This window comes from Alosa pseudoharengus, unplaced genomic scaffold (genome assembly GCF_046254945.1).
Source record: "Alosa pseudoharengus isolate Yale_2024_CS ecotype anadromous, Long Island Sound unplaced genomic scaffold, YU_APseudo_1.1 YU_APseudo_1.1_scf_15, whole genome shotgun sequence".
NCBI lineage: Eukaryota > Metazoa > Chordata > Actinopteri > Clupeiformes > Clupeidae > Alosa > Alosa pseudoharengus.
Window position 1 is genome coordinate 10,833,123 of NW_027468620.1, and position 14,603 is coordinate 10,847,725.

The following is a 14,603-nucleotide window of genomic DNA, read 5'->3' on the forward strand; positions in this document are numbered from 1 at the left end:
TCCCGTTGAGAAAGCATTAAGGTTCATGATTTTTGCTTTGTCTCAATAACTCCCTACTGTAGACTTCACGTTTTATAGAATCTGTTAGTAACAGGGAGGTTCTCAAGTTGAAAGCAACCATCATGTTTTCAAAGAGCCCATTTGGCCATGAGACAAATCCACTGGAGCAACAGTGCCCCCTACTGAAAGCAGTAAAAACAACATCACTAAACAAACAACAATGAATTTTGTGCACATCTTTTCTACCTGACTCCCATGCCTCATTAAAAACAATGATTCCCTGTAATATAATCTGTTGAATCATTATTTACAATAAAAATGTGGGGGTGTAGGGAACTGGAAAGCACACACTCTCGCCTGCTCATTGTTAACACCTTCTGTTTGCGTGTAAAGTAAATTAAAATTTAAATCAGTAACTGACACATAGGTCTGATTCAGTGTCATATCCCAGCAGCATGTCAGTGCATGGCTAATGGCTAATGCAGCGGCGCTATTGTGGTCTGGTCTTGTCCTCTTCACTCCATGCCATCAGTGAGTGGTTTTTCATAGCCGGACACTGGCACTACCACGGCTGCCCACTCATGCATAAGGATTTTGATCGGGGAAACATCGTCAATGAGACAGTGAGCATCCATTTTATCCATGAGCTGCATGCCCTGCAGCAGTAACTGTGCCCTGAACTCTCCGACTCTGTCACTTTCTCTGTGACCCTCTCCTCCCTCTCTCCTCCTCCCTTTGGTCATCTTTTCACCGAGAGGGCTTTGACGTTGAAGCTAATTTTGCGACTCGTTTAGAGGGAGCTGGAGAGGTCTGAGAAACAGAACAAGGGGAGGAGAGAGGAGGAGGGAGGGAGAGGACGAGGAGGAGGACAAGGAGGAGGTGGTTGAGAGACAGAACAGTGTCTTTGGGGAGCTGAGCAGGCAGGGCCGATTGCCTTCTATGACCCCTTCTGGACAGAGTGCGACTGTGCTCGCTCGGCAGCTGGGGAGGGAGGGACCGAGGAGTGCAGGATGTTTATTTACCAAGGAAACAGGCAGCCGTGCACACACACACACGCACACACAAACACACACGCATGCACACACATACACACACGTGCACAGACACATACACGCACGCACACAGACGGGACTTGGCACTCACGCCCAACAGCTCTGACCAGAGCTCCAGGTTCCTGCCTGACCCCAAATGTATCCTCCTCGGCCCCCTCTACGACCACAGACCCACACACACCCCAAACGTAGTCACTAGCATTCTCAAGTATCCTCCACGGCCGCCTCTTAGACCACAGACACACAAACATAAACACAGACACACACACACGCACAAACACAGCCCCACAAACACATACACATAAAAGGTCTTTACACAGTCCTTTGTGAGTTTTTCCCCACATTCCATCCAAACAGAAAAAGGTATGTGTGTATGTGAGACAGAGAGAGAGGCAGAGAGAAGATTGGAGCAAAAGAGAAAGAAAACAGCTCTGGTATGAGTGTGTGAGTTCATGGAAAACACAGTCTTCCATTTCGTTTTGACTTGACGTTCCGGGCCGCCGTTCAATTTTCATATTTCATTCTTATTGTTGGGTAGGATTGTCCAGTTCCTCCCGCCTGGTATTCCTGAGAGCCTGGTCGGCGCTGCCAAAGACCAGTAATCATAAAAAGGATGGATAAAAATAATTAGACCTCGATTTGTCGTCCAACAGGGAATCTTCCAGGCCAGCAAACAGAGTATGTTACCCTTGGAGAACTTCACAGGGAAGCATAATAACCCCCTCGTGCCTGACATACACTATGCGTACATACTTAGGCTCCTGGGTATTTACACAAAAGGGAGTAGCGTTGGTAACAGGTGAAGTTGACAGCTCCTCAAAATATTCAACAACTTTGTCCAGAAGCCAGCTGTCCACCTTCTATAATCCACAACAAGAAGCTGAGCACCACTCTTGGGGGATTCCATGCTGTTGCCATGGTGACCCTAATCTGTCGCCCCCCCCCCCCTTTTCCCAGAGATGGGGAGATATGCAGCAGCAAGTACTCCTGTGAGTGTGATAGGAGGCAGGGGAGCGGAGGGGAGTAGTGCTGACTCATCACACTTTATTGACAATGACCCAGAAAAATAAGCGAGGCGGCTGAAATATTCATGCTTCGTCTGGCAGACCCATGGCCCAGCCCATTTTCAGTCAACAGACGCGCCCTTGAGCCGCTAGTGTTTTCAAAAAGCCAAGGTAGCTTTAAGCAGTTTCACCTTTCATCTTACAGTACCCCTTTAATGTGCAGGCACGACTCCAACACACATACTGTACATCTTGATTTTATTGCACTTGTGTAGAGGCGGGAAGCTTACATGCAAATGCTTATTCCATCTGTCTTTTTTACAGCTATATTTAAACGGACTCCTCTATGTTATAACCTTCCTAACTGGCTTTATGTTGGCAAGTATAAAATGCACCCCTGCTGTTTGGCAGTATACCCAACACCACATCTATGATGTGGAGTTGATACTGAGGAAGTATCCACCCTTGGACCACTGACAGAGACCGTGTTCAATAGTGGCTCGCGCCCTGCTTGAACCTCTGAGGCGTCCTGTTGGATGGTAATCCAATCCGTGTGTGCACATGTCTGTCTGTGCACACAGAAAAAAAGGCCTGTCAGGAAACAGCCAGATTTTCCATCCTCCTCCTCCTCTCCACATTTCATTCCAGTCCCCTATCCTCCGGGGCCATCTGGCATACGCCGTGCCAGGCTGAAGGTCTCAAATGTCGGGTTGTCTGCTCTTATGTAACTGGTGTGTCCTCAGAAATTAAAACAACTAGGCTGTGTGTGTGTGTGTGAGTGAGAGAGAGAGTGTGTGTGTAAGTGGGTATCGGTGTGTGTATGTGTTTGGGTGAGAGAGAGAGAGTAAGTGTTTGTGTGTGTGTGTGTGTGTGTGTGTGTGTGTGTGGAGGAGGTTATAATGGCATGAGTCATCTGTTCAGAGGGCTTGTCGTCCAGCAGCCAGCCATCTTGTGCGAGCAGATATTCCATCTCTCTGACCCGCTGCTGCAACTCTCTCTTAGAGCTGATGACGCAGCTTTTGTGCCTCAGAGCACACTCAGGCTCCACACAGCCTCTCTAAGTCGCTCAGCATGTGTGTGTGTCTGTATTTGTGTGCCTGAAAGTGTGTCCTTGTCTGTGTGTGTGTCTGTGTGTTGGAGAGAGCGATAGAGAGAGAGAGCGAGAGAGAGAGAGAGCGAGAGAGAGAGAGTGTGTGTGTGTTTGTGTCTATATGTCTGTGTGTGTGTCTGTGTGTTGGAGAGAGCGATAGAGAGAGAGAGCTAGAGAGAGAGAGTGTGTGTGTGTTTGTGTCTATATGTTTGTGTGTGTGTCTGTGTGTTTGTGATAACCTCAGAGCAGTTTGTCGTCTGAGCAGCTTAGCAGAGACCTACAGCTGGGCTGAGACGCCAGGTCAGAGGAGGACACAGGGGCAATGAAAGTGCAGTAAGTCCATGACTGACCATCCTCACACTCATTGTACGTGTGCTGAAAGCAATCAAATGGCACTAAAGAACACTGTAAAAAACAATAGTAAAAACATCTGTTTGCCTCATGCACTTGACTCAGGCTACTAAAGTGCTTAATATAAGACCCTAATACTACTATTACCTGACATTATTTAAAAAACTACATGAATTGAGATAAAATGCTTACACCAAAACGACTGGATAGTAACTGGTAGCCTACTGATGCACTGCAGACTGATGGCCAATCAGGAGCTGGTGTGCAGCAGTGAGTGCACAGCACACACAGGGCTTTCGACACAGCCAAGTGTAATAGGCACCACTCTCCACCATCACCACCACAACCCCCGCCCACCGACAATGCCATTCCAGGAAAGTCTGAGTGCAGCTGGCCTGGAAGGCTAGTGGCTGGGTTTTATTTATTTCCCCTTCAGTGGCATCACGCTGAGCAGGGCTCTGCTCTCTCGCTCTGCACCACTCCTGTGCGCCAAGGCAGCCGCTCCAAAATACATACATCAGACAGCCCACTGCAAATACTCAGGGCTGGGGGGTATACTTCCCTTTAACTACGCAGGTCAGGGTAGAAGTAGAATGCTGAGAGGAAAGCGAATCAGATCACCTTGCTGCCAAAAGGCTTAACGTTACTCAAAGACAAATATTCAGCTATTGTACAGTTCTGCAGTACAGGCAGGTCTTGAAGCGCTAATATTTGAGTAGTTATGCTTTTAATGTTGTAATTTATCATGTTCAGAAGCTGTACTTGAAATGTTGCCAAAAATTAAAGCCATATAAAAGCCTTGTTTCGTTTAATTAATCCAGCTGTCTCATGCTGCACAATTTTCAGCGCCTGAACAGAATACTAAAAACCCGAGGAAACCAATAATTGGCCTACGCTGAGATTAGGCTTGGTGTAAGAATAAATATGCAAAACTACTGGCATATATTTTCACTCACAACAGAACAAGATTTTTAGGCAAGGTTAACCACAAAATCCATTTCCCTATACAATCCGGATGCTAACGTGTGTTACTACTGCCATCCAGTGGCTATTGTTTTGAATGGCTTTATTGCAAAGGTGTATGTTAATTAGGCTACTGTTTCACATCATGTCGTATCAGATAGGTCTACATTGCAAACACCTACTTTGTAAATGAAAAACGGAATTATTAAGCAGGTAAAATAAGATATATTTTCAGGTTCCTCTGTGGATCAATGACGGTAGGCTAGGCTATTGTAAGTTTTGGTTTAGCTATAATAGCAAGTAGCATTTACTTTCATTGGCTTTTGATACACATTTCAGTAGCCACGTGCTTGTCTTTCGGCATCATTCATCTAGCAGAACACGCCGACTCGCGCCGGTACGCTATTAAAATGTACTTTTAAGGTCTTAGACATTTGCTACACATTTATTCTATCAATAGTATTATTCAAGTTAACATACTCTTACCTGGCGTGGAATAACAAGTATCTGTCAACTGGTGTTATGAAGAGCACTGACTTTATTCTGTGTACGAGGTTCCAGTTTCACACACACACGTGGCCGGTTCCGTCAAAGATACAATCAAGTATATCCGCTTTCTCACAATGATAGAACTCATGAATGATTGTGCAGTAGACGGGGTGTAGCGGTAAAATAAGAGGTGGGTAAACTATGAATAATGTGATCACGGTAAGGTGAACTGCGCCATCGGATTCTTTTAAAGCCATTCAGAACACTGGTGTTGGTTAGTGTCCAATGTTTATAACAATACCAGCGGTATTAACTGGTTCCTACTGTGTTGAGTGTATTGTGGATAATACAGTGTGATTTTTGAATGTTTTTTCTGCGTTTAGCCTCCACTGTTCTGAATGTTCACAATCTGAAACAGTCAAATCCAGACATATAATATGAGCTTAGAGCTGGCAACACAGTAAAATATTGAAGAAATTGAAAATTGGGGAGGGAAAAACACTCCAAATTCACCTAAGCCAATGTGTTTTATTGGTACTGTTGACATCATTGCCTTGTCTTAAGATTAAAATGCATCACAAAATGTCAGTAGCCTAGCTTCTACCGTCAATTGGGTTTTGGACATTAACCCAATATGGCCTAAAGCAACTCATAGGTAGTTTCCAAAAAACTGTCTTTGCTAAGAATGCACTGTATTTGGATGAACAAGAACTGCTACATTAACGATAAATCAATTAAACTGGTGTGCTGAGCATGACACTTGTTGCTATGACGGTATAGCAGGCTACGGAATACACGTGTGAAGATCACGGTAGGAAATGAGGAAATAAGACATGGCCTCCCATGTGTCAGTTCATCAAGGCTTCTGCTTTCAGAGTGTTTGCTTTGATTATGACAAGGTCATCAAATGTCCCCAATATTATAGGGTGATTGATTTTTGTGTACCCCATTTGCGTACAAAAGAAAAAAGTAAAAACACACACAGAAACAGACATATGTGCCAAATACATTTCTTCGCCAAAATCTCGAAGACAATAGAATTGCATGACCAAAAAACAAACAAACAAACAACAAAAAAAAGACATGGAAATCTCAATGTCTCTGGTCGCATCAGAGAGCAGCCTCTTGGTCTTGCAGCACTGCGCCATCTGCACCGCCGCCAGTGCCACAGAAGTAGTGGGAACAGGAGGCAGGGCAAGGTCAAGAGCAGCCATCTTGTTTTTGTCCCACCTCTCTCACTCACTCACACACTCACACTCACACACACACACACACACTTCACATTTCAATTCTCACTCAATGTCATCTTCTGCCAAACTCTGAGCACTCACTATCCGCTGAAATGACAAGAGGAAAAAAACACTTTCAGGGTCTTGCACATTCATGCACAGGCATTCCACAGAAAAGGCAACCTTGTTCTCTGTTAAATATGTTCTAGAGGTGAAATAGTTTGAGAGCCACTGCAGCAAGACCCTCCACTTTGGATAGTTCTAGAATTGTTCTTGCATTCTTGCTTGTCCCGAAAGCTACACATAGCATACGGGGGGTTTTGAAGAATGCGGCCAACTTCTTTTATTTATTTTTTTGCCTTCACGCATACAATCTTACAAGTCTTGTATGAACACGTCAACACAAAGATACAACCCCTGTTCTCTACATCTATTCCACCCCAAAACGCAACAATTCATCAGTTTCACTGTGTGCCACAGTCCACACATTACCACATATAATGTCATTGTGACAGGAACTACTACAGCAGTGTTTCTCAAACTTTTTTTCTGGGGACCCACTTTTTAAAAATGACAGACTATCGCGACCCAACTCGTGACTGTGGTAGCTAACAAACTAGATCAGCGGTTAACTTTTTCTTTCATTCCCCACTTTGATCAAGGTGCATTCTCGAGCCCCACCTGTCCCTCATCGCTCTAAGAAAGTGGTAGGTCAAGCTTAAAATTGTCAAATTTATTGAAATAATGACAAGTTCTAAATATATCCTCTTCAACAGAGTTAAAATCAGCTGGTGCTGCAGATATAATAATAAATAAATACATAACACACATATTTCTGTTTTCCAGCAACATATTAGAAAGCATAGGCCATTTTACAGCATTGTACAATATATTCAATGAAATACCAACATGCTGCATTAAATGGATCCATAATCCAGTCATACTGAGCACTGCTGGTTGGGAAATATTTTTGAAATAAACTTTGCAGGGATGTGATGTAGGCCTACTGTTTAATACATGGTATCACAAGAGTGCCTCCCAATCAGACGTTTCAGCGATTTCGCTCAGAAATCTCAAAGGCATAATACTGTCGCGATCGAGGGGCCTGTCCCATACTCAAGTTTTTTTGGTGAATGCAGTAATCTTATTTGCTAGGTGAGGTAGGTGCTTGTCTTTGCCTTGTAACTGGACATTTAACTCAAATGTATCGCTAAGATATATCAAATATATCGCTAAGATAGGCCAGCTTCGTCAAGAAATGTTCATTAGTGAACGTGCTTGCAGATCTAAACATGCGCTCTTCCTCCAAGAAGAGGCGACTCGGAGCTCAAACACGCGCGACAGCACTTACCTCGGGAAAGCCACCTTGCCTCGCTGTGAAACAGTAGCCTACAGCCTTTTGGTCAGCTACCATCTCTTCGCAAAGTGCGGAGAATAGACGCGATTTTAAGTGCCGGGTTTTTATGATTCACCACTCTCATAACAACGTTCAAAATCTCATGTAGGTCGGGACTAACTAAGCTGCCTTGACACGAGCGCTTCCCTGTGAATAACTGCGTCCATTGCACATCAGGTGCTACCTGGGCCGAGGCTACAGATAAAAAAATATATTAAAAAAACTCCTGTTTTTCACGTCAGTTCGCGCCCCACCTGGCATGTCTCCGCGACCCAGTAGTGGGTCGCGACCCAAAGTTTGAGAAACGCTGTACTACAGGGACTAACGGCGATGCCATGTCATACCATATACATTGTCTTTTAGCTTACGCATTTATCCAAAGGGTCTTACAACAATCAGGGTACAGTGCCACAAGGATATTGTTAGTCCAGCAATAAGTACTACAGAAGAATACTATAAACCATACGACTGCATACCAGGAAAGAGAATTTCAACATCAACATCATAATTTCAACATTTCAGCACCCATGGGCCTGTAGTACCTGCACAACATTCGACACACTCACCTGGCTGATAGTGGGGAGTTTAGTGAGGAGCATCTGGAAGACGGGGGGAGGCAGGGTCTGCTGCAGCACCTGCAGAAGCTGCTGAGGCTGCCCACACACTGCAATGGCATTGGTCAGGTGATCGACACCTTTCTCATAATCTCCTGTGAGTGCGGCATGGAAATCAACCATTAGTAAATCGTAGCAGTTGAATACATGTGGTGTGTGTGGTCACATACCTATTCTTGAATTCTATAATAAAACAGCAACACTTGTGAAAAGTTAGTCTATATCTTTAATGCTACTCTCAGTAATCTAGCAACCCATTATTGTAACCTGAAGTTGTATGGATAAACCTCCATCTGAAAAGAGATTGAGATGGGACAGTCTCATCCCCTCTGGGAAGCACTTGTGTTTTATGCTCTAAAAATGTAACAGCCTGGTTGCCAACATTTCTCTGAGTTTATGCTGGGTTGCTGGCGTCTGGTAATCAATGCATTATTACATGATAAGATACGCAAAGACATAACAGATTCAGCTTCCGTCATCCTCATAAAGCTTTGCTGACGCTTCTGTTAAAGATGTTCTAGAGGTGAAATAGTTTGAGAGCCACTGCAGCAAGACCCTCCACTTTGGATAGTTCTAGAATTGTTCTTGCATTCTTGCTTGTCCCAAAAGCTACAAATAGCATATGGGGGGGTTTGAAGAATGCAGCCAACTTCTTTTTTTTCTTTTCCCTTCATGCATTCAATCTTACAAGCTGTATGGATAAGAAACCTCCATCACCGAATAGAGATTCAGAAAAGACAGTCTCATCCCCTCTGGGAAGCACCTGTGTTTCATGCTCTAAAAAGTTAACAGCCTGGTTGCCAACGTTTCTCTGAGTTTATGCTGGGTTGCAGGCATCCTGTAATCAATGCATTATTGCATAATAAGATATGCAAAGACAACAGATTCAGCTTCTGCCATCCTCATAAATCTTTGCTGACGCAGTAAATGTGTGTGGTCATCCCCCCAGCTGGTGTTGCTGTCTGAACCCTGGGGGGCGTACCTTGGGCCAGGAGTTCCTCTCCCAGCTGGATCTCCTCCAGGAAGAACTTCTGCACTGCTTCAGCATCCTTCAAATCAGGCAGCTGGAAGACACAGAGAATGGGTTTAGTACTGACTCAGCAAAGCCTCATACACACCCCTGAGCTATGGGGTGTGGTGTTGTTAATGGTTGTTTCATAAGCAGTCTGGCAGCTAGCAAACTTACAACAGACTACGTTATCATAACTCACCTTGGCAAGTCCAGTCTTTGCTTTGGCAACTTTCTGATTCTTCCTTCCTAAATTGAGAAATTTTAAAGAGGTGAGAAGTAATACATACAATTTTATTTGAGTATTTCAATTACACACACGTGCCATAACAAGTAGTACAATTCCTGTGTACCAATGTTACAAAAGAGAAATGCTAAGCAACTGTGTAATTTCCCGAATTAAGGTCCAAGGTTACCCTGACTTCAGTCCTTGGCCCAAAATGAGTAGGCAACTAATTCTCTTCTCACTAAAGAATTTACATCTTCAGTCATATTAACTAACGTTTCCAAACACGCCTTTACTGTTAGGCTATCCATATTTGCTTTTTCAGCCAGGTTGATTAGCTTTAACACAATTCTTCTGCTCACAAAGCTGGCATCAGAACGTTAACGTTAGCAGCTACACTGTTTTCGTAATAGCAAAGTTACACCGTAATGTTCACTACATTAGACGATTTGGACCAATATGAAGCCAATTTACCTACACACACGAGGTCGTTATCTTTATACAAGTGTAACGTTACTCATGAACGAGTAACGTTAAAACTAGCACGACAACCCTAGAGTGACTAGCATAACGTTAACTGCTACACACACATTACCGAGTTCTACTATCGAATAAGCCACACTGTCCGTGTAAATTTAGCGTTAACCAAATATTGCCCATAGGACGAGCATGACAGAAAGATGGGTCACCTTATTTTCCACTGGTTAAAGGTTTTAACGTCACGTTGCATGAAGCTCTGACTGTGCTAGTGCTAGCCAATGCTAAATTCGGCAGCCGGCACGGCATGAGCTAGGACTCACGTTCAAGCAGTCTTTTCTTAAAGTTTGGATCACTCCGTCGTTTTCTGTCAAAATAAATACAGTATCCGATGACCAAGGCCCCGCAGACACCAGCCGCAAGCGTGCTTGTCCTACTGCCCATCATCTCCAACCAAAGTTTGGAGGCTTATCAGAATTATACAGCCGACAGAATTTGCTGCCAAGTGCTAATGCTAAGCCTCCATGCAAAACACCACATGACATTGGACGCAGGAGGAAGGACCCGTTCATGACGACAGGAGTGACTGTTTAGGTATCCTTTCAAATGCCTGACTGTTTAGGATCTGCTGCAGTCTGCACCATAGACTGTATATGGTCTGCACACAGCACACTGATGATATCAAAAGTACAAGAACATGGCATGTTCTTAAGATGGATCAGTGCCCTCTGACAGTATTTATAAAGCAAGAAAGATATTCAATGAAAACCAAATTAAAAACATATCCTCAATAGTTTATAACGTAGTGTGAAAAAAAATGTTATAAATGCAGCCTTTAACAGCCAATCCATTTGAACCTTAAAGTCCCACTATGTAAAGTCCACATAGCTCGCAAAATCTCAATCCTCAATTATTTGTAGGCCTGGTGTACATGAAAACAGCTTTCTTCTAAACAAAAGTTATGGTTGAAGTTGCAAAATACACAAAACTGCTACTTATCATGGATTCAGATTCCTACCACCACACCACCGCCTCTTCATAAAGTGTCAGGCCAGTAATCTGCCATTGTCCTCATAGCATAGGCCTACTTACACATTCAGTGTGTCTGTTTGGCCAGGCAATCTACAACCACAGATCGGGCCTGCATAGGATGGGAGAGGTCTTAGACCTGCAGGTGCTTATGAATTAAAAGGTATGCTGTGCAGTTGTATGAACAGAAGTTAATAGTGTTTCATGTTAATCATACGGTACAAACCAAGTAGTGGGCTGGAGCATGACCCGTTGTGCTCAGATTGACTGTCTAACACAGTCCACAGATAGTGGCCTTGTGACAGCAAGTATTAGACTACTAGAGGGTGGTAATAATGGCCATATATTACCACTGAATACCATAACACTTACCATAACATACTTTAATATTGGATAGTATATCAGTTATCTAACAATAAGTATAAGTAGGATACCCAAAATACTGAAATTAGTACCGGTACAGAATTAGTACAACTACTCTAACCTATAGTGCTGGTCAGCATAGTTATCTGTCAATTTAGTAATAATTTCAAACATTACATTAACAACATTTTTACCTATAAATGTGTGGGATATTTGTGTGATTGTGACCAATATTCATTGTCACTGTGCTTTGAAAACTCATCAAACATAGTCATTTAAGTTCACAAACTATGGCATTTATTTCAAACAGAGGCTTCCTTTTGCTTACATTTGTACAATAAATTACACAATGTCCATCGTCTGCAGCGCCTAATAAATACTATAGAGCTTTCTTATAAGCTTTACCATTTTCTCTTTCTTCTTCGCTCACACTCTCATCCTGTCAGACCACATTTTTGCAAAGATCCATAAAACTTTACAACCCATGTACATATTTGAAAATACTTTTCAAACCACGATAAAACACAAAAGGCATCTAGTACAAGCACAACTAATCTAACAGAAGAAAAAAAATCAGAAACTCAGAAAGCATGTGTTGTTGAAATAATGTGAACAACTATAAACGAACCGAACTGTTCATACTACCGTATATATGAACTGAAATGGAACTCACATTAGGGAACGAACTAAATTAATGCAGGAAATAAAGACAGACAGAGAGGGGAAGAAAGAAATAAAGAAAAGAAAGAAAGGAAGAAAGAAAGAAACACATGCTTTTACCTTCAGAGTGTACACAGCAACTACAGTTGAAACAGTAAAACTGCCTGTACAGAAAAGTACATGGTACAAGATATTAAATAGCTTGACTTAAAACACACTTCTCAATATACAAATGTATAACAAAGGCATACAGTTACATACAAGTGCCAGACGGAACAGACCTTCAGGCTATGGTACAACAGGGAGTCTATACAAAGGGAACATTGGAGATTTCTTCAGTGATCTTTCACATACCTATGCCTCATTCTAAATCCACACTTAAACATTATAACACTTTTCTTGGTCAGAAATTGCAAACCATATTTATACGGAGTAGTCTTTTTTTGGAAGAAAGGCAATGCCTTTCAAGTGTGAACCATTTTAATAAAACGCCACAATTTGAATTACCCAGTCTTGGTTTACGAGGTTCCAGGGAGAGGTGTTATCTGAGAGCTGTGGCAGGTCCTCTCCACTCAATAGTGATAGACTCTTATTCCGAATCATTTCCAATTACCTCTTACTCAAGCAGAGAAGAAAAATAAGGGTAACAGAGTGTAGTAGGGATTACAAAAGACATCACAATGGATCACAACATACTTTCTATCGTCAGAACAATCAGACCTGGCAATCAGGAGCTCCAATCATACATATCATTCTGTCCACTGTTGTGAATATCAGGCCACAAAGTACTCCCTTTGACAACAATAAAATCTGGTGCAGTTTTATGAAGTGCTTTTCAGTGGGCGTGGAGTGTCAGAGGGTGAGACGTTCAAAAAGCGACAACAGAAAAGAAAGAAAGGAAGGAAGGGAGGAAGACACAAAAGAAAAGGCTACATGTGGAATTGAACAGATCCTAATCGGTAATAATTATCTAATCGAGACAAATACTAATAATAACTCTGTCACTGCACATCTAAATACTGCCACGTTATGGTTGAGCCCCTTTTGTCTGGGGCTATGTAATTATTCAGTAGTAAGAAACATTTAAAATGGCTGCCAAGGATGTTGATTTGCTTATTACTCTATGATCATCTTCAGGCTCTGGCCTGATTAACCACTCCTGCCCAGTTACTTCAGTCTTTTGTAAACAAGACAAACATGTCTTTATCATCTGAAGGGTGAAGAGAATCGGTATAGGGCGGCACATTAGGTGAGGGGAGTCTGTATAAGGTCTTCATAAGGCTCATCTAAGCTTTAAATGACACCCAAACGTTAACTGACATTCATAAGGCATTGTTCCAATTCGTAACACACTTTTTGTGACAGGAATTAACATTATAGTTCAAGCTGTAGTAATGGCATGGTCAATATTTACAAGTAGCACCATTTAACTCTTAAGAAAGGCTTTATGAAGGCCATATACATGACCCTTCACTGATAGGTCATCCAAACCATTCAAACTCTCTTTGCATTGTTTCCTCAAAGTGCCCAAAGAGAGGAACCTACAAGGCACTACAGCATTGCTCAGTATTCATCCACTTATTAGCTGTCAGTGAATTATCCCCCTGCTACACACCTCTGAAGCCCTCCCTTCTTTTTGCCTTCCCCAAACAATTGGATGACGTGACTCAATCTTTAATGGTCACTGCTACTGAAATGGAGCTTAGCTGCTCTCAAAACAATGGAGATCCCATTTTTGTTGTTGGTTCTGATTTCTGTGGATGTGGTTGGGCATATTACGTTACATTACACACAAGAGGAGAGGCTAACGTGACTAAAAAACATAGTGCTGTTCTATGTTACTTCAAGAATGCTGCTGCTGCACTGAACTTCTGGATGAGTTATGATTCTGTAGGCCCCACAGTAGATAGTGCTGGCCAGCCAATTACTTTAAGGAAAAGAAAAACACTTAATGGACATAATTATTGCTTAAAAAGAAGATTTCTGAATAACAACAACAACAAAAACAGCATTGTACTTTTTTTTCTCTCCTGGCTCTCCCCTCCACATGTCTGCCTTTGAATAAAAGTGCACTTAAGTGCAATTAGCTTGCCGAGGAAACAGTTGTCGATAGAAAATAGTGCTTGTTCAGGTTTTTTTTTTTTTTTTTTCATCTTGATTTCCGGTCAGTTTCTTGTGCCCCCAGCGTCTGTGTGGGTTTGTGTGGGTCTGTCCTGGTTTGTCCTGTCGGGGAAAGGGCAAAGGCAGGGGCAGGCCCCCGGGTGCTGGTTAAGTGCTCAGAGCGCTCGCCATCGTCTCGCTTCCTGTCACCTGCACTCCACTGACACACCAGAGTTCTGGGCCGAGCTGGAGACGGTGGGCTCGGCCAGGGTCAGCATCACGGCTGCCGTCAGGGAGCTGGAGGACGGAGAGGAGGAGGAGGACGACGACGAGGCTGCCACCGCACCTGCTGAAATGGCACAAGTCATTACAAACCGTCCACCTGGCAAATCCGAACAAAGACACACAAAGATGCTCATCAAATACCCTTTTCACCTCTATGACCTGGGTCGAACTACGGTTATTTGAGCATTTAAGCATTCAATGACACCCAAATTTTAACTGACATGGACCACGGCTATGCTTAATGTGTGGCAATTCATAGCGTTGAC

General features: G+C 43.0%; 2 protein-coding genes and 2 non-coding genes across 7 annotated transcripts in view; all 4 read right to left on the reverse strand.

Annotated features, from left to right (window-relative positions):
- Positions 1-5,457: 5,457 nt before the first annotated feature.
- Positions 5,458-10,438, reverse strand: tomm20a (translocase of outer mitochondrial membrane 20). Its single transcript, XM_076285508.1, has 5 exons — positions 10,224-10,438; positions 9,400-9,446; positions 9,171-9,252; positions 8,141-8,283; positions 5,458-6,286 (listed from the first exon to the last, which is right to left on the reverse strand). The coding sequence occupies exons 1-5, from the start codon at positions 10,345-10,347 to the stop codon at positions 6,242-6,244; spliced, it is 441 nt and encodes a 146-aa protein (XP_076141623.1). The 5' UTR covers positions 10,348-10,438; the 3' UTR covers positions 5,458-6,241.
- Positions 6,377-6,511, reverse strand: LOC143124972 (small nucleolar RNA SNORA14). The gene has a single exon (XR_012987209.1). It is a non-coding gene; the product is annotated as a small nucleolar RNA SNORA14 (small nucleolar RNA).
- Positions 8,699-8,833, reverse strand: LOC143124970 (small nucleolar RNA SNORA14). The gene has a single exon (XR_012987207.1). It is a non-coding gene; the product is annotated as a small nucleolar RNA SNORA14 (small nucleolar RNA).
- A 1,128-nt stretch (positions 10,439-11,566) lies between the features above and the next one.
- Positions 11,567-14,603, reverse strand: part of arid4b (AT-rich interaction domain 4B) — a 46,470-nt gene continuing 43,433 nt past the window's right edge. For all 4 annotated transcript variants that reach the window (XM_076285512.1, XM_076285511.1, XM_076285509.1 and 1 more), the window contains one exon: positions 11,567-14,401. In XM_076285512.1, the coding sequence (XP_076141627.1) occupies positions 14,259-14,401 (143 nt within the window). In that variant the 3' untranslated portion in view covers positions 11,567-14,258. The remainder of the gene's footprint in view (positions 14,402-14,603) is intronic.

Bases quoted from the DNA above. Each gene is read 5' to 3' on its own strand.
- tomm20a (XM_076285508.1), bottom strand. From the start codon at position 10,347: ATGATGGGCAGTAGGACAAGCACGCTTGCGGCTGGTGTCTGCGGGGCC. The intron at 9,447-10,223 runs GTGAGTCCTAGC...TTCTCAATTTAG, and splicing joins TAAGAAAAGACTGCTTGAAC to GAAGGAAGAATCAGAAAGTT. The intron at 6,287-8,140 runs GTGAGTGTGTCG...TTGTCATTTCAG, and splicing joins AACTCCCCACTATCAGCCAG to CGGATAGTGAGTGCTCAGAG.